We start from the raw sequence: 23,480 nt of genomic DNA, 5'->3' as shown, positions 1-23,480 counted from the left end.
TTTTGAACAATCTCATTACATATCTTAATCAAAACGTTAAACGACGAATCTACGAAAGACTGTTAGAAGAAATTTGTTAATTTGAATTTAAATTTTATACATGCGTTGCGCTTCCATTGGTAGTTCACCTATAAGACGAACGTAGCTCGTAACCCATGTAGTTAAAGAAGACATTAAAAAACTGAAACTGAATCTTTGATTGTATGAGAGTTGGTTACAAAATGCTACACAAAATATTTTGAATAAAGGATGTTTTACAAATAATAATATGCTTATTACACGGCTAGAGCACGTTTCAGTTCCTGTGGCCACGAAGCCTTCGATTATGCTAGATGGTACAGACCGGGTGGAGATTAAGTTTGTGCAAATTGCACATGTCCCTAGAATGTATCACCGTGGCGTCAGTGGCTACTCGTTCCACTAGGCGGTCATGTACTCCAGAAGATCAGGTAAGGAAGGTGAGACGGCAACTGCTACCGTAGCATTATGCATGAATTGGCAAAAGGTGAAATGTTTAGCAGTGCAGAAAGTAGGTTAGGGTTAGTCTTGCAGGTGGTGATGACAGGTTTACGGAACAGCTGCTCTACTCTGCTAAAAACGCAACAGAAACCTGAAGAAACAAAGCGACTCGTGCGTATATGCCAGGATTCCCGAGACTGAGACGCTAGGCAGGATGGTAGCTGTTCGCAACGCGTTATGCGTTCGCGTTCTGCCTAGAACAGGTATTGTACGGACACTGATTATTACGTGATTATTTTTGTGTAGAGTAATATTAACGTTGACCCCGACCTGCCATTGAAGTCTCGGTTAATGCAGATAATATTATCCTGGCCTCGTCTTCTCGTTCTGCTGGGGAGTCTCGTAAACTCAACTCAGAACCGCATCATCAACCCCTGGCTTCTACCCAAACTATTCTGTGGCATCGAGATTGTTTCACGCGACCGAGCAACCTTCGAGAACAGTGTAGCACCCGTTTACTACACGTTTACTACTACCAGCCTGATAAGGCGGACTTCTTCTTATGCTACACATAACCACGAATCGACTCGTCACAGCTGTAACTCGGAATCTTGAAAAAGGAATCGACACAAATGCACTCAGTTGGTTATAGTTAGTGCGGTGTCGCATCACAAACCACCAACTGCCATCGATCATTTGATCCACCCGCCGGGGATTCGTCCCTGGTACCACCGTACATCTGCCACAGACTGGGAACTCAAACGCTCTCTCCGGGGAACCGGAAAAAGCAGCCATATCGGCAATAGCAGCTTTACCCACTCAATGCAGTTACTTACTTACTTATCAGGCGCTACAACCACTCCGACCGCGGAACCGCTTACGGTCCCACGCCGTCGTCCACCAATCCGTTATCCCAGCCTTGATGGCGGATGGTTCCACGCCATCCTCTCACCTCAATCTGGGCTACCACGCCTCCTCTGTCCGTGTGGACGGCCTAAAAGGACTTTCTGAGCTGGGTCGTCCGGTGCCATTCCACAAAAACGAGGCCAACAATCCTACTGAGCATCTTCCTCTCGAACGCGGCTAAGAGGACTTCGTCTGTTTTGGACAGGGTCCATGTCTCAGAGGCGTATGTGTGTACTGGGACTATAAAGGTAAAAGGTACGATACAGTCCCAGCTTCGACCGTCGCGACAGATTTTTTGAGGTGAGATGTTTCCTCAGGCTGCGCGCAGCGTGCAACTCCGTGTATATGCTATTGTCGGTGCTGACTTTTGACCCGTGATAGGTGAAGTTTTGGACGACTTCAAATTTGCGATCACCTATCCGTACATCACCCCCACATAGTTCCGGATTTCTTAGTAGGGCCGATGATGGTGCCACCATCAATTTGTTCTTTGCCTCGTTAATCTGAGCAAAGCAAAGACCTGAGGTTTTCTGCCGCCTGCTTGATCCATTAGCAGGCATCTGCTACCTGGGAGAGCTCGTTTTTCTATACGACTGAACTGTTTGCATTCCTCTGCGCATGCCCGCGTTCGGTGTCGTTGCTGCATGGCTCGGTATGCAGGATTTTTTCGTTCCGTCACTTGTCTACATTCTACATCTACGTCAAACCAGCCAGATCTGGTGTTGCCACGACGAGGTGGGAGTGTGGTGCTTGTACAGTTTAGTATTTTCGTTTTTAGAGCGTCCCACGTTTCGATCGTAGTTTCGTACTTCGTTTGTGGTAGTAGAGACTCGTCTAAAGCGGCTTTGAATGCCTGTTGGATATTGCCACCCCCATTGGCGCGGGGGCGGGATATTCTACACCGGATCACCAGGCCACCCAGCACCAGCAAGCGGTGATCGGAGTCGATGTTGGCTCCTCGATAGGTTCTGACGTTTAACAGGCTCGACTGTCTTCGGCGGCTTACCAACACGTGGTCGATCTGGTTGCATTTCGGGGCTCCATTCGGGGACACCCACATGAGCTTGTGGATGTCCCTGCGCGCAAACTTGATACTTCCTGCAACCAGATTATTCGCAACCGCGAACTGGACAAATCTACTACCATTGTCGTTACTGTGCTCATGTAGACTGTGACAACCTACCAAAGTCCCCCAGGAAGATTTTGAGGTCATGCCTGGGGCAGCTATCCATGATGTTGGTGAGGCGGCCGTAGAAAAGGTCCTTCTCCTCTTCGTCTTTGTCTTCGGTAGGGGCGTGAACGTTTATGAGGCTAATGTTGAAAATCTTGCCTCGCATGCGCAGGGTGCATAGCCTACATCTATAACCCTGAATCCGATGATAACGGATTTCAGTCTGGGACCTAAGGCAAAACCCATTCCGAGCTCGTGTTTGCGGTAGTGGCAGCTATAATAGATGTCGTCGCGTTGACTGCCACGTCCTCTTTGCAAACCGCTCCCTAGCCACCGCATTTCCATGTCTAGTCCATTTTTAGAGTAGTCCGGGGGCATAGCGATGTGTCATTTCCGTTAAGTCCGTTTCGAAAAATTATGTTTTGGCTTTCCGTGATCATTGGGTTACGATGGGACGGGATGACTGCTCCCGCGCCCTAGTGACAGTTTTGTTTACTGTAACCCCCCCCCCCCCCTCCCGACTTCCAGACACCCCAGTTACCCGTGATGTCTATACACTTCTTAATTTAGCCTTGCCTCTCGTCGTCCCCCGGTGTTGATATTACACGAGCTCAAATATTTGAGAAATAAGTTTACCAGCCTGTACGACGTGCCTGTACGTAGAGCCGATAATGGAAAGCCTGTGTTGGCCTTCCAGAGTCTTCAGATCCATTCTCGTGTGTGCAAGCAGACGACAGACCGCTTCAGACACATTAAATGTAAAAAATCCACCATATCTTTACAGATGGCTCCAAAGACCCCCCACATTCAGCTCCTAGACTCCATACCTGCGTCCTCGACAATCGTTTTTTTCTGGATTCCGGCTCATTCCGGAGTCAACGGAAACGTGAAAGCTGACCATCTGGTCGGCTTTGTCCAACAAAAGCACACAACACCCTTTTCCCGCTGATGTCAGCCGCCTTACCAACACCATAGTCTCCCAACAGGATAAAACCACTTGGCGCAACCTAGACTTCAACAACAACATAAACAAACCGTTCACCAATTTGCCTTTTTCACCCAAGTAATAGCACAAAGAAACGGTCAGATACTAAAATGGGAAAGCATAAGCACGGAAATCGAAGGCGATTCCTCTGTCCTGGTCTATGGCCAGCGTTCTGAAATCTTCCACCGGTGATAATGTTCTCCCAGCGGCACCGAAATTGATCTTGAAACCAACCACAGCTGCCGCCGCCCGGCCAACACAAAATCAGCGAGCGCGCCATCAAACAACAGCACCTTTATCGTTGGAAGCTACAAAATACAAACAACCGGAACTTCACACTACACTTGGTTTAAGTAAACGTATCGAAACGGTAAAGAAGTTGGAACCACAACCAATCACCAGCATAACGAAGCAGCTTAATCATCAGTACGATCAATCGGTGTTTAGAAAGCTTGTCCCGGTTAATGTTAACGGTACCGTACTGTTACCAGCACCCGGAAGCCATACGGCGGCCACATCCTCCAAATCGAAATATGTACCTGTTCAAGGATAAGAAAGATCCGGAACCAACGCTATCTGCGACCGATTCCTCGCTTTACGATCGACTTTGTACCACACATTTCGACACCGCAGCTGGGGCGCGTTACTGCCTGGTGACTCGTGGAACAACTTCCACAACATCGAGTACGTACAGCGAATAATGGAAGAGCACTGAGCGCACACAAGAAATACCCATTTGAGCATTTATTGAAATGTTTTCTTTTTTAACCCTTTTTTTTGGGGGGATTTTCACTTTAGAAACGATCATTGAACTTTGTGTAACTGTTTCTTTTTAATAGATAATATATCGCGCGATCATCTATCTACATGTTTGTGGCGTGGAAATACACTAGGCGGCCAGCTACATCGTTTTTTGGGTTGCTTTAATGTATAATTAGCATGATTGAAAATTTCATCAATTTGCTTACGAATTTTGAATTGTTTCTCGCTTACTCTTACTTTAATTGGCAAAAAAGTCGTACTTTGAACACATGACGGATCAGAGTGGAAGATTTCAGTTTTAAAGAAAAATAGTATTGAAACTTAAAACTTACCATTTGCTTCTTACTTCGCAAACCTTTACAAGATATTCATCCATGTAATGGAGTTGCAGAATCACTTAGGCGGATAGTTAGTTTCAAATAGATACATATTTCAAGCCATTTTGTTAAACTTTACAGCTATGTAGTGGAATATTGCATTCAATGAGAGAAGAACCTTTGGTTTTAATAATTAAAACATCAAGCGATGAAATCTGCTCATTAGTGAACGATACGTAGCGTGGTGCTGTAAACATAGTATTGAATTAACCTATTTTTTTAATTCGCCGGTTTTTACAGGAGAAATTTACAGCAAATAGCATAGTTCTACAGTCGAGTGCAAATGTAACCTAACTGAAAGCAATATTCCACTTTTGTAAAGTTCCATAAGAATCTTACAGTATTCCATTATCGAATTTAAAGATTCCACTGAATGATTGAAAAGCTCCTTTATATGGATCTAAACTCTGTAATATTCTACCATTAGAAGTCCTAGTTTAAAAAGAATGGAAAGGAATAAAAAATTAAGTTAAATCAAACAAACTCCGCTCCATCAAGCACAACTCCGCTTCATAGCAAGATATCGAATCCAGCCACCAACAATTTTGCCGTTCGAACCAAGCAAAATAGTTCTGTTTCTTTTTTTTTATCGTTCCGGTCCGATCCTTTTATTTTCAAAATCGTTCCGTTCCGATACTTTCGTTCCCATCCGTTGTTTTTATTCCGTTCCGATACTTTCGATCCGTTCCGATACTTTCATTTCGTTCCGTTGTTTACTTCCATTCCGTTCTTTTTTCGTTCGTTTTCAGTTATTCATAACTTCATAATTTCATAATTTGGTTTATTGATCGACGGACCCGTCAGGCCAACTCGATAGCGTTAAATGCGGACAATAACAAATAAAATTACAGCTCATTCCGCTTTTAATAAGTTTTTTTTGTTTGGTACGGTTGGTGGGTTCCGTGCTTTCCATAATCCCAGTTTGATACGAACCACCTAAATCCATATTTCAGCCGAATTTCAGGCTTGTTCCGAATTAAACACGTTGTTGAGTTGTTGAGAAATTATATTTTCCCGCTTTGATCAAATCGTAGTAGCAAGAGATTTCCGGTGTGACATTATAAAGCAGGATCCATGTTTAAAGTAGGCTTACATATGTTTTGTATAAAAATCGATTGCATCTTGCATTACTGGTCAGTTATAAAACAAAGTCGAAAGGAGTCAAATTGATTACGGACTCAGGATCGCGAGTGTACAGGGTGGCATCGTAGAAGTGATACACATTCAGTTCTCTATTAAACTATAAGAGATACTACGAGGGCTGACAATAAAGTAAGGTTTCCAACGCTGCAACTTCGCCGGATCACGCGCTAGGCGAAATCTGGCAACACCGCCGTGTTCCTTGGTTCCCCCACTACCACTTTGCTGCTGGGTGAGGCTTCCTCGACCGCTCAGTCTTGGCTGAGCAGCCGTCAACGATGGAGGTACCCCTCGCGTTAGCGTCCAAGTGCGAATTGCGTTCTGTAATACATTTTTTGAGTGCGAAAAAGGTGACACCTATTGAAATCCATCGACAACTAGTTGAAGTTTACGAGGAAAAGTGTATGGACATAAAAAAACGTGCGTAAGTGGAGCCGCGAGTTCAATTTCGGGCGCACTAATGTTCACGACGAGGAAAGAAGTGGCCGACCGTCGGTCTCGGATGCGATTGTTCAAGCAGTGGAGGCAGAAATGCTCAAAAACCGCCGTGCGACAATTAGGGACTTGGAAGAGAAGCTTGGAGGAGAGTGTAGCAGCGAAACAATCCTATATATCCTTGTGAACAACTTGCAGTATCACAAAGTTTCTGCCCGATGGGTGCCGAAACAGCTCAGAAAGAGGTCAACATTCTGCCGGCATAGACAAGTTCATCGTGCGGATGCGCAAGGTGTTGGAAAAAAATGGCGATTATGTAGAAAAGTAGCCAAGACCTTGGACTTTCCAACGGTGTATCGCTTTTTGTAAATAAAAGTCATTTTCTATGAAAAAAAAATTGGAGACCTTACTTTATTGTCAGCCCTCGTATAACTATAATTATAAGAAGCGAGCGAGCACAATTTTTGCACTTGTAATGTTTGACAAATATTAAGATTAGGCATAAACTGTCTCATCTTAATTTAAGTCGATTATTCGTCTACCAGACCTTCAAGCGATACAAGGAGACAGGCACGGTTGTTCCAAATAAAAAACCGGACAAAAAACAGAAGGATTCAAGCGATGGTTGTTTAATATATGGGACGAAATGCCGAAGGAAGTTGTGCGTGCGGCCTGCAATGATTTCCAAAAGCGTCTTCGGGCCGCTATCAAGAGCAAAGATGAAAGATTTGAAATAAATTAAGTGAAATGCAAGTCTTGTACTAATAGATTATATTTTTATCGATTCCGAAGAGAAATTAAAGCAATTTTATTACAAAAACAATGTGTCACTTCTACGATGCCACCCTGTAGTGTTCTGAAATTATAAGGACTAGTATTAGTATTTGACGACAAGAGAAAATAAAGATAGTGAATGTTGTGTATTCGAATATTTCGTTACAGAAGCTGAACTTTTTCAATTTCACTTAACCGATTTCAATTGTGCAAACAGAAAAGTTTGAAAAGTGGCTGAATAAGAAAGGATTGAAAAGCATCGTAAAGATGGTAAGTCTCGAGCTCTCATCGGTTTGTGCATCGAAGACAGCTTGGTCTACATTGTTGTCCACGACTCAGGGGTAACATCCTACATAACCAGCACCTCGATCACTATTCGACGAGCAAATGATTTCGGCAGTTAGATTTGAATCTTCAAAGCTTGAGTCGAGAATCGGAATGGAAAAGAACGTTTTTGTGAATCTTAAGAGTGTTTATCAGGTCCCTTGAGTGACAAAAAATCTCTTGCCCTTAAAAAAAACTGTGCAATGAGTGCATCAGATCAACATAGTGAACGAGATCATAAAATAAAACGTATATAACACGTCCTAAGACGAATCACGGTTCATCGATCGTTATTTGAAAAGGTTAGCAGCAAAGACTTCATTACCAGGGTTGCTACGAAACCAGACCAAACCAGAAATCAAAATATATTCTTTTTCATTTATATTATTATTTTTATTTAAATCAACTTAAAAACAAGTTTACAAAAGAAAAGTGGGGTACATGTAGGGACGGCGTAAAGGTTTTACAAAGAACATTGAAGGATATTTTCATCAATCAAAGCATTTTTGTTACCAACAATGAGGATGACGTAGTTTACAAACAAATGTAGGATGGGAATTCTCTTACTTATGCTAATGTGACTTAAAATTGGAACCTTAAGCGTTTAACTATGGCAAGTATCAAAGCCATTAGTTTCAAAAATCTATATTAAAGCGATTATACTGTTTTGCCCACGTCTATATGTTCTTATCATAATATAAATAAACGATTCCGCCAAGAAATTAATATCTTTTCTAGACCGTTGATCAGTTGATAGTCTCTTTGATTTGAGTGAATAGTGGACGATCTAGATTACTTCCATTGTCACTTATAAATGAAAAATATCTTTCATTTTACCAAAACATCTCTGATTGGGACTCTGAAGATCGCATTACACTGCTGCACATTTTGTTTTCTGGTTAAATGTTACTTCACAGTTAATCAATACTAATTTCTAAATCCTTTTTTATCTTATGAATTCCTAGGAGTGCTACATGTTGTAAAATAGCCCTCGTTTTGACACCTATAACATTGAAAAAGGTTATTTTTTAGTCAGTAATTGATCAACCCAACCAATGGAGAATTGATGGAGACGCCCAGTTGATACATCGAGTACATCACACCTCTTCGTCGGTATGAGGGACTTCAGGTTAGCGTTCGAAAGTGACCGTTTTTGCACTCACCAGTGAGTTTGCAGCGTGAGGTAACAGCTGCTCATTTTGTTACTGCAAGCTATGCAGCGCAAACTGTGCTGACGTCATGCAGAGAACGGCAGAAAGAGAAAAGGGTAGCAAGATCGATCGTTGCATATTCTCTGCTTTTTTGCTGGAAAGCTCACGCAACATACATGCTGTTTGTCAGAGAGAGTCCGATAGAACCCGATCTAAAGAGTTTCTCTTACCTTCCTAAGACAGCTCCAATCTCGTCGATCATCTCTAGCAGCTATCTCTTTCTCCCTCTCTCTCTCTCGTCTCGTTGATCATGGCGAATGCAAGCATGCTGATCGGCAGGAAGAATGCAATTCCCGTGAAGCTGGAAACCGCATTATTCCGTGCTCAACTTTCTTGTGCTGCACATGTGTTTCTTGGTGTCGGGCGTTGCATCCATCAATTCCGTGAGTTATTTCGCGATCACTTGCCGCGTTTGCCATTCGTCAGTGGGAAAGTGTGCTTTCAAAGTGCTTATTTTTGTGTGTGAAAGTGTGTTTGGGTACGAATTACGCATCGAGATCTATCGAAAATGGAACCCGAAGGCCCACCCGAACTCGTAGCATCCAAAAGTTGCCGTAACGATAAGAAGCTGGTGGCGTTCATACTTGAGCAGCGAATGAAATTGAATGAATCTTGCTCGCCAACCATCACGTTTTATAGTAACGTTAAGAATAACATGCATGCATTGTGGTTCTACAATTACTGCGAGTACTACATTACTCACTATTCTTCGAGTTGGCCAAACACCACCAAACTGAAAATGTATCTACTTGTGCAGTTGAACCTACTGATCGCCTACAGCACACCCGGTTCTAAGCAACTCACGGAAGGATACCTGAAGCGAGCTCGAATCGCATACGACAGCGAGGAAGACTTCTGCTGCCTGTATAACATTTTACATGCAAAAGAGGTCAATACGACCCATTTCGCAACCGATGCCTCCGCACAGACTTTATTCGATAGAGCTCGTATGCGAAGAAATGGAGTTGCTCATCCGACCCCTTATAAATACCGCATGTTTGAGAATCACTTAAGCCAAGTGGAGTGCAAAGAATCAGTTAAGCATGGCCGTCATCTCAATGCTCGCCGCAGCCTGCCAACAGGAAGTACGGCTCTACGCGAGATGCCATACGTGAGTGTGCTCATGAATGACTTTTGGGTGCGATGTCACCATTGTCTGAACTACGCACCATTCGTTCTCATTCCGTGCCAATCCTGCTCGTTGGCAATGTTCTGTTCTGTGACCTGCCGTACCCGTGCCTGCGAGGAATATCATTCAATGGAGTGTGCCATAATGCCAATCCTAATTGGACAGTGTACGCCCATTGAGTTTCTCGCTCTGCGCCTTACAATCCGTGTCTATAAAATGTTTCCCATAACGTCGGATGCACTCGTTGCGTACATTCGAGGACTATCTGACGACGTCAGAGCACATGATTACAGTGCACCTGATGCGGAGGCAAATTATCGGAAGATCTACAGATTGGCTACCAACCGGCGCCATTTGTCCAAACAAACCCTGACCTATGACGGACTGAGAGCAGTCTCACTGGCTAAGATGTTCGTGCGTGAACATAAGCTACCGACCAGCTATGAAGAAATTCTAGCCGAGCTAACTGTACGCCATTTGCACATCCTTCGTGTCAACGGTTTGGTTCTGCATTGCTCCAAGGAGGACAATTCAAAAGAAGAGAACAATTCGACATCGGAGCCATACGCACTAGTTCTGCTCACGACGGGCAGCATGTTCAACCACTCATGCACCGCGAACGTAGAATATCATCTGTCGCGGGACGGTGAAATTGTATTTGTAACTGATACTTACATTCCAAAAGGCTCGCAGATGTACATCGACTATCGGTAAGTTGGCTTAATAAGCTTTAGGCTTGTGGATAAGTATTGCTATAAGTCTATCTATATTCTCCACAGCATTAATTCCTCGGATACCAGATATGTCTTTGAATGCTACTGTCATCAGTGTGCAAGCAAACGTGTGCTAAGTCAACCATCATTTGTGTCGGAATACAAGGGAGTGTTTTGAAGTTCTCGGTCGTCGGAGAGCAGTTTCACAAATATTACAAACTTCTAAAACGACGTTGTCCACTGTGGTAAGATACAGCTCTATCATTCACTGATTGATTCACTGAAAACACAACTCAAGAGACTGCAGGAACGAAACAAGTCAAAGGCGTACTACTTAACTGTGATCGGAAATGCTCTTATTGCCGGCAAAGGCAAAAAATGTCGCATTAGATCATATCGTGGGAGGTGATCGTTAAATTAAATTAAGCCCGTCATTATCCTTCATTCATTACAAACATCTCAAGAGTACCAACTACATATGAACGGAAGTAGCATGGCTCTCGTTACGGGATCGAGGCTGAGCTTAGAAAATGGAGTCCGTTTTTCGTTAGAACAAGAGTGTTTGTAGCTTAAACGTTTTGTGGACTGTCAACTACGATGATGAAGGAATTGAATTTTCCCCAATTGATAAATTTTCCTCATCATGAACATCATGAAAGTAGTAAAAAATAAGAATGTGATTACATTGAATTAGTATCGAGAGTCAACAGGGCCAGGCTTAGAGCCTATTGGCTTAATAGATTTTCAAACGACGACTTGGTACAATTAGTTCTACATTTTTTAAATTATAAATATTTATGAATTATAAAAATAGGTAAAGAAGGTGTGAGAGGTGTGTGATCAACATCATCTTTATCAATAATCTGCATCACTTCCATTAACATTTATACAATCATGCATTTCTTATCATATGAGATAGATTATTGTGCCACAGTAAGAGTGTTTTGGCAATAACTGTTACGTCTACTGCCTATTGTTGCACAACACGTTTTCGCAGTAATACTTCAATTATTTTTCAGAATGCTTTCCACATCATTTTCTTTGTTTCAAATCAAACATTCAATTGCTTAAAGTAGGAAATAGATAGAAAAGACTCCAATTTCCTCTACAAAATTGACAAAACGACAGGTGACTCTAAATTTGTAATATGTGGATGAAAGAATCACTCTTTGTTACCTACAAATATGTATATTATTCGGTTCAATATTTGAAACGTAATAGGAATGAGCATGATTACGCATCAGTCAAATAAATTGGAATTACTGAATTCAAACATAGGAGAGAGTCGAACGGTTCGAAATTTCTACAAATAAAGGATTGTTGAGCGTTTGGCAATAAACGAAAATCGTACTGAAAATAATTTATAACTGTTCCAATGCCCATCTATTCATCAAACGCTGTGAACCAATAAGAATTCACAGTAAGAGAAAGAAAGAAGTAAACATCATTTGAACATAACTGCTCTAAGGTAAAGTATTTATACAAATAAATTCCGATTCAAGGCTGCTGTGAAATTTCTTTCATGATCTTAAAATGAGAATTATTTGTTAATTGATACCATTTAACACTTGTGTTTGTACCCCATACATGCCTTGCCGCCAAAAGACATTTCTATTGGCGAAGGTCTTAAACAAAACATCGGGAAAAGGAGTTTTTAAAGCTTCGAATGCAATAGCTCAAGACAAAATCAAGGAACGATAACCTCGAATCTCAGTTGTATAATGTTAAGAAGTTAATTTTTAACAAAATTTATGTTCTACTCAGACACAAATGCCTAAGTGATGGCACTGTGTCCTCTGCAATGAGTTTTTCAGTGAAAATATAAATATTCATGTCAAAAAGCATGGTAAATTCTATTGCTAAGTTGTTTAACTTTATCGTTTTGTTGCACAATTTTATTTATTTTCCACTTACAGACGAAACTAAAATGTGGTAAAGACGGATGAATGCATTTTTAATTTCGTTATGCATGATTCGGCCATCAGTACTTATAATCCAATGGGTGGCTGTGACCCCAGACCAAGCGCTTGAGGGCAGAGTAGTTTAGACTCCTTGAACCTTGGCAGATCCGTCTGCATACCAAAGTTGTCGTAAAATCTTCAAAGCCTGCACAGAGATACGCGTGTCTTTGCTGCGGGAAAGTAAAGAGGAATTGATCTGCAGTGATCATTTTCAATACGCGAACATTGAATTGAGTTGAGTGCAAATCCAGCGGCCGACAATATGATTTACAACGTCCGAGTGCCGAGCCCCACACATCGTTTTGCTCGATGTTTATGACTCTTGCGTCTCGCTGCATTTCCACATTCGTTCCGTGTGTATGGGTGGCAGAATACGTATTTGAGCAGAAGCCGACAGTCAGAGTCTCATCATGCTGTCGATGTTTTCTTGATGACCATAAGTATATGCTTTATTTTCATAAGGGATATTAAAATTTGTATTATTGTCATTCCGTTTGCTCGCATTCGGTTGAAGCTCATATTTCTTTGTCCTATGTCTTCCTAATTTATGTGATGTGATGTGTGGAATAAATGTATGAAACGAACGACACAGGTAGCAGATAAATTAATAACTTACAATCCATAGCAGCTTCCTCACTGTGAGGGAACGGTGCAGATGGGATTTGAACCCCGCTTCTTCCGTGTAAAGAAGATAGCAGAAGAACAAAACATTCAAACCAAACAATTTGTTTAACAAACAAATTTATTTCAAGAAAAATACTACAATTCTTAGGGATTGTATAACATGAACTAACGAGTTTAATGTTCTTTGTTTTACTTGTTTAAGGTAAAAAAATTATACAATCTAACATTAGTTTCTATCGCTCGTGGCTTTTATTCACACTAGCTAAAGTGCGATCATTTAAACGTGCTGTGTCAGTTTCAATGTGATGCGGTCACTCAACTTCCACTCCGCTTGAAGCCTCCGAGGTGCTGAATCCGCCACTTCGAACACATTTACTCTTCAATGAAGCTCAACAATAATTTCCCTTCTTCAGTACAATCGTTGAACTGAAAACCGAAAAGTCCCCAGACAAAGGAATGCAAGCTTGCAAAAAATGTGCAGTCAGACGAGGTCAACCTTTAATTGCAAAATGCTAATTTCAATATCCTCCATTGAGACTCCGATTGTCGGCTTTTACTCAAACGCTTATCCCACCGCCCGTTTCCACGGAATGAATGTAGGAACGGAGAGAGACGAAAAGATCATAAAATGATCACTTGAACGATGTAAATCATATCGGCGGTCGATTGACTTGCGCCCAGACAGAAGCTTTGACTTAGCTTTGTGCATCACAGAGAAAAGTGTAGAACACATGCTTCTTTGCTTTCCGACAAGTCTCACATGTGCGTGAGCTTCTCGTCTCGTCCTATGACATCCGCCCATGCGATCATGGTAAACCCTTTTCCCTACCCCAGCCAACATTAAACTGCAAAAGTTAGTTTTTAAAAACAGTTTTAAGTCTAATGATAACTTAGTTTTGATAGCACCCTTCAACTGTAAATAATGCTGATCCAGTCCATGTTCCATGATATGCCGTTTTACTTGGACTTTAATAGTTCAGCTCTCTCGTATCCTTGATGTCGATCAAACCCGGCAAGAAAAAGTCAGAAGACGCTACAGAGTTTCCTTTATTAGCTTACTGTAAGGAACCTTTAAGGGATTCAAGAACTGGACGAGTCTCGGAATATTAATAAATGTCGATTCCTAAGCCTTTGCATTTAAGTGCTGTTCAACCGAACTTTGAACTGAACTGAACTGAACCTCTTAAGGTTATGCCGGTCATCTAATGGCTTACTAGACTACCGATACCTCGTAGTTGGTTAGTCAATCCTCACTACGGGGGGACGGTTCGGATGGGAATTGAATCCCGGTTCTGCCGTATGAAGACCGGCCCGCTGTCGCCTATACCACCGGGACGTCCAACTCAATTTTAGACATTTATTTTCCTCCTTTAGCGATGAGTTTCAAGCGCTGCGAAACTGTTTACTATATGTACTTCAACTAAATTAGCGTGCTTTACTGTCTGGTGGTTTCACGGAAAAAGGTGTATGGCTTCATTTTGTTCTAAATGTCTTATCGCATGTTACTTTCTGGATTCACCATCGTTAATTGTCATTTTCGACGATCAGTAGTAGTTGTCAGAGGCGGATCTTCCTATGAGCGGACCGACCGGGCACGTGGAACCCTACCTCGAAAGGGACCCCGAGTCGAAACCCAAAACGCAATGTTTGTTGTAAATACTTGGTGGTGCACCGATGGCTGCCAGGTGCACCGATGGCTGCCTTGGAACCCTTAACCTCTTCACCCCTCGCTCAGCACATTGAACGATGCTTCTTATCGGCACCATGTCTTCAGGCTCATCCAAGATCTCCCAAACCCCCTCCCACCTCCCGCTTAACACTTTTGGTTTTGATTGTGATGGACCCCGATATCAATTTCACCTAAGGCATTCAATTCATCTTTGTCCTCCATCATAGGACGTTAAATGACAGGGCCTTCCACGAAAGGGCCCAAAAACCATTTCCGCTTAGGGCCACAGAAGAGCAAAATCCGCCTCTGGTTGTTGTTGCAGTATATCTTAACAATACTGGGATTGAAGAGCATCTTCAGAACACCAACACGGATCTCCATGCGAGACGAGCTGGATCCAATTTTATGACAAGCACTACCTCCCTCTTTTCTCTCTTTTCGTCTGTTTCGACTCGAAGAAGTGTGCTCTTCTCACAACTGAAAAGGTTTATATGATGAGTCTGCACTAGGTCTTCACACCGTTTCGCAGTGGTCTCCGAAAGCCCTTAATCTGCCCGTGGTGTAAACGGGAAACTAAGAAAATGTACTCCAGAAAAAAAAACTTGAGAAAATCAGTACCTTTGAAAACTGCACCCAATGCAAAGCTGCAGACAGTGATATCCATCGTGCCAATTATGAAACTAAATGGTCATTAATAGCTTAAAGTCATCCGTATGAGAAAACAACGAGAGACGCGAGAGGCGTAAAAGTTGACGGAACAATGAATGGAAAGATGCCTACCGGCTAACAAAAGTGTTTACACGTCTTTGCGTTTCGAACATGATCACTGCAGATCGATTCTTCTTTGCTTTCCGTCAAACATTTTTAACCTTCGGCTTGTGACTTGCTGGTGATTTTATGATCATTCTTGATGTGCAGCTCAACGCTAGTTACCCTGCCTTTACCATGCGCCTTGTCGAAAGTCACAGCTTCCCATAGGATCATAAGCACCAAAGCCAGAATCACGCCTAACTACACTTCTGACCACAAATGTCTTCATTGACAAGCGTTTGTTAAGACCGAAAACACTCATGCAAGGTCATTCCTGCCGTGTTGTGTCATGCCTTCATGTAAGGTTAGTTTCATTTACTTAGTTAAACTGCTCCTTTGCAATGGGTATGTCGACGAATGATCATGGCCACTGTAAATAATCTTTGAATACTGTTTTCTAGGTTTCCTGTACCAAGGAAAGTCTGTAGACGTATTCCTGTAGCAATTAAGAAAATTGAAAAGAACAATACAACAACAGGCCACACAACCACAGACATCGAAGCAAGCGTGCTTAGTGAAAACTGAAACAACACGCAGCAATAAATTAGTCGAAGAATTCTAGGAAATCGGTAGCTGTGTTGGACATTCGACCGTATGGACAAATATCATTTAAATAATAATATTCCTTGAACCGAGTGTCGAGGCTAATCAGTGTCTGAATGATGACTCAGATTAATGATAAAGGTTTAATTTCAACAGTATGTGGCTAAATCGCTATTTCTTCCAGTTTCTATCTCTATTTGTTAATTTGTGATTGCAATCACAACCATCATATAGAATCGTATCAATCTTTAACAAAAAGGGCAAGGAACATATCATTCCTTGCCCTTTTTATCTCGAAAAGAAAGGGTAGATGTGATTGAAGGGTAATGTAGATGCAGTGAGGAGAAAATATTGCACCCTTCCTTCAAACGCCCAAGATACCATGGGTGGCCGTGACTTTAGAAATAAATGTCTGACGGAAGGGTCAGCAGACTCAACAATTGCATTCTTTTACCATGCTTCTTCTGCCACCAAAGCTGGGATCATAAACTTGCCATGGTGGCACAGAGACACGCGTTCTGATAATTCCCAAACACCAGAGAAGATTCGATCAGCACTGATCATGTTCAATATTGCAAAACTGAGCAAATATCCACCGACAGAACATGATTTACAACGTCCGAGCGTTAAACCCAGCAATCGTGATTCCACTGCTTACTTTTACGACTCTTGCATCTCTCTACGCTTCCACATTCGTTCCGTCTGTATGGGCGGTGGTATGCATATTTGAGTCGCAGCCGACAGTCGGAGGCTCATCATGTTGCGGATGTTTTCTTAATGACCATTAAGAAAATTCATACTTGCTTCTCTGCTTTTAGGGCAGAAATCAAATGTTTCTGTCGTGTCACCGTGTCCCATGATACATGGGACCTTCACTGCACTTATTGCGTTGAAGCATTTCTTCCTGCAATTTTCATTTTTAGTTATATTTTTCGCTCCCTTTTTCTTACTGATAAACTTCATTATTCCATTGGACTGTTGTTGGTGTTGTGACTCGACCCGTCCAATTTTCTTTTTCTTCTTGTTGGCCTGCTCAAGATTTAGCACGTCACGGCGACAAAGCCAGGTCGAAAAATCCGTTTCCGGGAAATTCGGTCTAGGGCTGCAGTCCTCCTTCCACGGCTGCATCCGATCTCCGACAGGTTAGACTCCACTTGACGAGGTCGCTGTGTGTCACTTGATGAGCTCGCACTCCAGCCAACGAACTCGCTGTGCTCCTCTACGCCTCGTGCCGAACAGGTCGCTGACGAGCACCTTCTTGGTGGGACATGAGTCCGGCATCCTCATCACGTGGCCCAACCAACGTATACTTCCGGCTTTGACTACCGTCAGGATATCAGCACCGCCAAACAGCTCAGCTAGCTCGTGGTTCATTCTCCTTCGCAACACGTCCTGCTCGCACACAGCGCCAAAGATAGTTCTTAGCACCCGCCGCTCGAAAATGGCGAGTGCATTGGCGTCCTCAGTCAGCATAGTCCAAGACTCGTACCCGTAGAAGTATCAAGGTGCAGTATATCGTACATTTGTTGGAGTCTTCTGGATCGCAGGAGTTTGTGGAGTCCGTAGTAGGCACGATTCCCCTGAACATTGCGCCTTCGGATTTCGGTGCTTACGTTGTTGTCCGAAGTTACGATTGTACCAAGGTAGCAGAACTCCTCTACCGCCTCGAGATCGTCGCCGTCAGCTGATACTCTGCTTCCGAGTCGAGCTCTATCACGGTCAGAGCCTCCGGCAAACAGGTATTCTGTCCGCCATATTGTTGCTCAATCTAATTCTATTGGCCTCACGTTTCAGTCGGGTGTACTCCTCGCACACCGCCACCGTTGTCCGTCTGATGATATCGATGTCATCCGCAAAACCAAAGAATTGGAGAGATCGGGTGGAAATCGTGAACCGGATATAGAAGCCTGCGTTTCTCGCTTCCAGAGCGATGTTGAACAACAAACAGGGGAGTCCATCTACTTGTCTCAGACCCCGGTGAGATTTGAACGATTTCGACAGCATGCTCGAAACTCTCACCTTGCACTGCACCCCGTCCATAGTGCCCCTTAGCAGCCGTACCAGCTTCCCGATCAATCCGTACTGCGGCATGGTGTTCAGTTAGGTGCACGGTGGTGCATAGTTTGGTCTGATCTATGGTATCATAGACCGCCTTGAAGTCAATAAACAGGTGGTGCGTAGAAATCTGGTGCTACCGGTATTTTTGGAGGATCTGCGGTAGAGTGAAAATTTGATTTGATTCCTCTGCCCCTTGCTACGAAATCTGTAGCAAGGGGCTCCAGTCTGCAGAACAATATTCGGGACAGGATCTTATAGGCAGCATTCAGGACTGTGATGGCCCGGAAGATAGCACTGTCCATCCTGTCGCCCTTTTTGTACACCGGGTGTCATACACCCAGTTTCCACTCATCCGGTATTTCTTCCTGGTCTCAAATCCTAACAATCAGCCGGTGCATGATGCCAGCAAGCCTCTCCGGACCCATCATGAACAGTTCGGCCACCAGCCCATCGCTGCTACCTGATTTGTTACATTTCAGCTGTTTGATGGCACTGGTGACTTCGCCCAGCACTCTTCTTTTTCCTGCGCCTAGTTCGGTACCTCCTGCATCTGCTCCATTAATGTGTCTGTCGAAGTAGCACATCCACCTGTTGATCACCTCTCGCTCGTCCAACAGGATATAGATATCACGACCAGACTCACATCACCAGGTTAAGTGTTAATTATTGAAGCTTGTATTTGACTGACTCTGCAATCCCATCAATCCCAGCTTTTATACCCATTTTTCAAATGCCTACTGATATTGATCTACCCATTTTAGTCAATGGTTACTGAGTTGTGATATCTGACATCTTCCCCCTTAATGTTTCGTCATCCAATAGTCCTTGAATTGTTCTGGCAGTTTGATGATCCTCTACCTCTTTCTAACACTGAAGGCTGATCTGGCTCTATTGGTTCTCCATGTTCAGTTTGTTCAAGATTCTGTTGATCGGAACAACTGTAGTTAAGTTCTGAAGATTCCTGTGTCGCATTCAGTGTTTCGTTGCCTTGAGATGTTACTTCCAATTCGGGGCGAGAAACAATGTCTGTAGCTGTTGGTACCACGGGTGCTATTAGCGTCTTCAATCCAAAATCTTCCAGGAAAATACCCAGTGGTTTAGGGCTTTCTGGAAAGCTTCGTTTAGTGGTCAACCGAGATTTCATCTGGTTTGTGTGTGTGCATATCAGATGACAACGATCTTCAAGAAGTACGTGTAAATTAACGTTTCCGATTATTTCTATCACGATTGCTGCTTTCCATTGCCAAGAGTTTCTGTGGTGTATTTTGACATATACCAAATCGCCGTGTTGATATGTCCGCTTTACGGCCCCATGCTTCTTATTAAATGATGCGTGTTGTGCCTATGAGTATGCAATTATAATCCCGTAATATCGTGTAAATATGTTAGTGTAGTCTAGCTATAGAATAGGTCTGAGTGTAAGTAATATTTTAAATATTGTAGGTGTGAATACAAATAATTTAGTCTTAACGTAAACCCCCGACGGAAAGGTCACAAACAACGATCCGAAAGAAGCAAGCGAGCTATCGAACAATGCGTCTTGCTTGTGTCTGCTTCTTGATTCAGCCTCATGGTGTTCGCTAGGTTTCGAGAGAGTACAACAGTTCTTAGAGGCCTTGCAAACATAAGTTCTCGAGAGATTCTCCTCCCGCACGAATTTTTCGTAGATACATGTTGAATTTTGAAGTCGTAGTTCAACATGGTAAGTGCCCATCGTTGTAAACGGTTCGTGGTGTGAATTGGAATACCTTTCTTAGAACCGAATATTGAGAGTAACGGCCTGTGGTCTGTGAGTAGTTTGAAATGACGTCCCAATAAATATTTGTGAAATATTTGATCACTGCATATACCAACGCTAAAGCTTCTTTTTCCGGTTGTCCATAGTTCCGTTCTGCGGGTATGAGTGTTCAAGAATCGTGTTGCACAGCTTTAAGTTTTTCATCAGGAAATTGATGAAATATGACTGCACCAATGCCAGTGATGGATGCATCAGCTGGCACAATGATGTTCAGATCGCATTACGAGTATCTTTGACTGAAGTGCCTTGAACCGGATGAAAGCTTCTAGACACTCTGATGTCCATTGCCATTTCGATTCTTTCTTCAAGAGCTGATCCATGGGGTAACGTAATTCGTGCAGATTACGGACGAATCTTCCATAGAAATTGACTGTTCCACGATAGGAACGTAATTCGGATACATTGCTCGGAGATGGAATCGTAGCAATGGTCTTTATCTTCTCTGGGTCTGGACGAAAGCCTTCTTTATCCACAACGTGTCCCAAGTACACAAGATATGGTTTGCAAAAGTGGCATTTTTCGGCTTTGACGTGAAATCCGTACTCTTTCAATCGTGAGAATGTTGTATGCTAATGAAATGGGTTGCCGGCCCCTGAGGACGAAGTGGTGAGTGCCGCTCGTAGGGGACATTGATCGGTCTCCTAGCGATGCGTGTAAGGACAGAGGAGAGATCGCTCTCTCTCCTACGGACCGCGACAGGTGTCGGACGTGTGCTGCGTGTAGCGTATTGTTTTAACGTGTTTGTGTATCGTGTAAGATAGTGTAATAGATTGTACTAGTTTTTAACGATACAACAGAGAATAAGTTGTTGAGTGATTCCTTGTGAGACTTCAGGTCCTTACCGAAATCAATTACATCGTCGATGAGTGGTCGGACTCCTGAAATATCTGCTATCATTCCATCCACCAGACGGTGGAATGCTCCTGGTGCTGACTTTATTCCAGGTGCGAGTCGATTGAATTGGAATAATCCACGATGCGTATTGATGGTAAGAAATTGCTTTGCATCGTCATCAACCCTAAGCTGTACATAGGCATCAGACAAGTAGATGATGCTGAAGACGATGCTACCGTTGAGTTGCGAAAAGATCTGTTCTGGAGTAGGAGGTGGATAGTGATTTGCCTCTAATGCTTCATTCAATCCCGTAGAATAGTCCGCGCATATTCTAACACGTCCATTCGGTTTTCTTACTGTCGCAATAGGAGCTACCCTCTCGGAGAAATCGACACTTTCGATAATACCCAATGTTTGTAATCGAGTAAGGTCTGCATCAACCAATGGTATGGCGTTGAATGGTACAGGACGCTTTGGACAGAACACAGGTTTAGCATTTGGCTTGAGAAAAAGCTGTGATGCTTAGTTTTCTTACACTGTCCCAGTGTATTCTTAGAAACATCCGAATGTTTCACTAGAAATTCACGCATTTGATGATCGATCGATTTTATTGTTAACTGATTGGAATAGACCATATCTTGAAAAGTTCAATCCACTCGATGTCTAGCGAATTCAAATTGTTTGCTATTATGACAAAACATCCCCATTATCCGGTTTTGCCGTTGACGTTCCCAGTACACTGTATTTCACCTGATAGTTGTAGTGGTGTTCCTGAAGCATTGATTGCTTCGATGTTTGTTGGAATGGTGTTCGGTTTACCCAATCTCGTCCACGTTTGCTTCGATATAATCGTGATGTCGCTTGCTGTGTCAAGTTGAAGTTTAGTTCCAATGCCATTGATTGTTGCAGAAATGAACTTCCGCTTACTTGAGTGTTATGTGATACGATTCACAATGTAGACCTCTTGATTTTGTTTTTGTACGACTTGATGTTCCTGGTTTTCATGTCGATAGCTTCGGGTTCGGCCTCTTTTCCCCCGTGTTTCTGTTTGGAGAAACAATCGCAGTAGCCATCCTTGTGCCAAACACGATCGCACTGCTTACATCGATGCGTTGAAAATTTGCAGTATCGCACAAAATGCATTTCACTGCATTGCCAGCAAGGTTTGCGTGGTTTTTCTGCTTGGTCTTGATCACGCCGTTGATATTTCGAATGGCGATATCCCCTTTTCTCATGCGATGCATTAACCGACGAGCTGGACTAATTCTCAATGATGGAGGCATCTGAATTTAAATTAACTAGCCATTTATAAACGTCAACCAAATTTTGCATAGTAACTGGGGAATCTGTCACGAATTGTTCCGCATGATTGGTTCCAGTGGTCGTCTCCGATAGCTTCTGCAGACCTCTCATCTTTTCTAGCTGAATATTCTTCTTTTGAACTTCTTCTTGAGGCATCGTGCTTGCTTCTAATTTTTTTTTCTTGGCTTAACGACCTCTAAGGTCATGCCGTTCATCGAAATGGCTTACCAGACTGCCGATACCACGTAGTTGGTTAGTCAATCCTCACTACGGGGGGACGGTCCGGATGGGATTTGAACTCCGGTCCTGAGGTCCTTTGAAGCTTGTATTTGACTGACTCTGCAATCCCATCAATCCCAGCTTTTTACCCATTTTTCAAATGCCTACTGAGATTGATCTATCCATTTTAGTCAATGGTTACTGAGTTGTAATATCTGGGAATATCGCCTTTTTCGCCGCGGCTCATAGCGATCATGAGAGTAAAACCGCCCTGCACCGTATTCAACATCCTATAGAACTTGCGAGTTTCCCCCGACTGGGACAGTTGCTGCATCAGTTGCTCGTCTGACTCTTCCAAGCTGCACTTCTTGTCCTGGAAGAGCCGGGTCTGCTGCCTCCTCAGTCGTCTGTAGTGTTCCTCGTTCTGCCGGGTCTCGCGTAGGAGCATGCGAGCACGCACTGCTTTCTTCTCGGATAGTGCTCGCCTGCATTCATCATCAAACTATTCCTTCCTCTGATACATGGTCAATTGTTCGTTCGGCTGTACTGCTGATGGCTTGCTCCACCATACGCCATTAGTCAGCAAGGAACATCGCCTTGATGGTGGATGATGGCAGCGCTTCCCCAAGCGCGTTCGCATTGAGTCGGAGTAGAGTATGGAGAGCCTATGATGTTCTGCAAGAGAAATCGGATCCATCCCCATGTCAGCGCGGTATTGCCACATACACTAACAACAGAACTGACATATTCGTAATCTGCTAACAGAACACATTTATAATGTAAATCCTCAATAAACGGAATCAATTGATAATCTCTTAGATTTGAGTGAATAGTGGACAGCTCTGATTCTGAAGATCGCATTACACTGCTGCACATTTTGTTTTCTGGTTAAATGTTACTTCACGGTTAATTAATACTAATTTCTAAATCCTTTTTTATCTTATGAATTCCTGGGAGTGCTACATGTTGTAAAATAGCCCTCGTTTTGACACCTATAACATTGAAAAAGGTTATTTTTTAGTCAGTAATTGATCAACCCAACCAATGGAGAATTGATGGAGACGCCCAGTTGATACATCGAGTACATCACAGCTCTTCGTCGGTATGAGAGACTTCAGGTTAGCGTTCGAAAGTGACCGCTTTTGTACTCACCAGTGAGTTTGCAGCGTGAGGTAACAGCTGCTCATATTGTTACTGCAAGCTATGCAGCGCAAACTGTGCTGACGTCATGCAGAGAACGGCAGAAAGAGAAAAGGGTAGCAAGATCGATCGTTGC

The 23,480-nt window shown here is 43.0% G+C and overlaps 2 protein-coding genes and 1 pseudogene across 2 annotated transcripts in view; all 3 read left to right on the top strand.

Moving 5' to 3' along the window:
* LOC126556435 (uncharacterized) overlaps positions 1 to 23,480 on the top strand; it is a 507,197-nt gene that overhangs the window by 352,345 nt on the left and 131,372 nt on the right. The window lies entirely within an intron of this gene.
* On the top strand, positions 3,632 to 4,323 carry LOC126556330 (uncharacterized; annotated as a pseudogene).
* On the top strand, positions 9,053 to 10,564 carry LOC126567387 (SET and MYND domain-containing protein 4-like). Its single transcript, XM_050223609.1, has 2 exons — positions 9,053 to 10,383; positions 10,453 to 10,564. The coding sequence occupies exons 1-2, from the start codon at positions 9,053 to 9,055 to the stop codon at positions 10,562 to 10,564; spliced, it is 1,443 nt and encodes a 480-aa protein (XP_050079566.1).

Source organism: Anopheles maculipalpis, chromosome 2RL (genome assembly GCF_943734695.1).
Source record: "Anopheles maculipalpis chromosome 2RL, idAnoMacuDA_375_x, whole genome shotgun sequence".
NCBI lineage: Eukaryota > Metazoa > Arthropoda > Insecta > Diptera > Culicidae > Anopheles > Anopheles maculipalpis.
This window is presented reverse-complemented; position numbering and strand designations above follow the sequence as displayed.

What these genes read in the sequence shown, in the direction of transcription:
- LOC126567387 (XM_050223609.1), top strand. Translation starts at nt 9,053, where the DNA reads ATGGAACCCGAAGGCCCACCCGAACTCGTAGCATCCAAAAGTTGCCGT. An exon ending in CAGATGTACATCGACTATCG is followed by an intron (nt 10,384 to 10,452) that starts GTAAGTTGGCTT and finishes TATTCTCCACAG; the next exon opens with CATTAATTCCTCGGATACCA.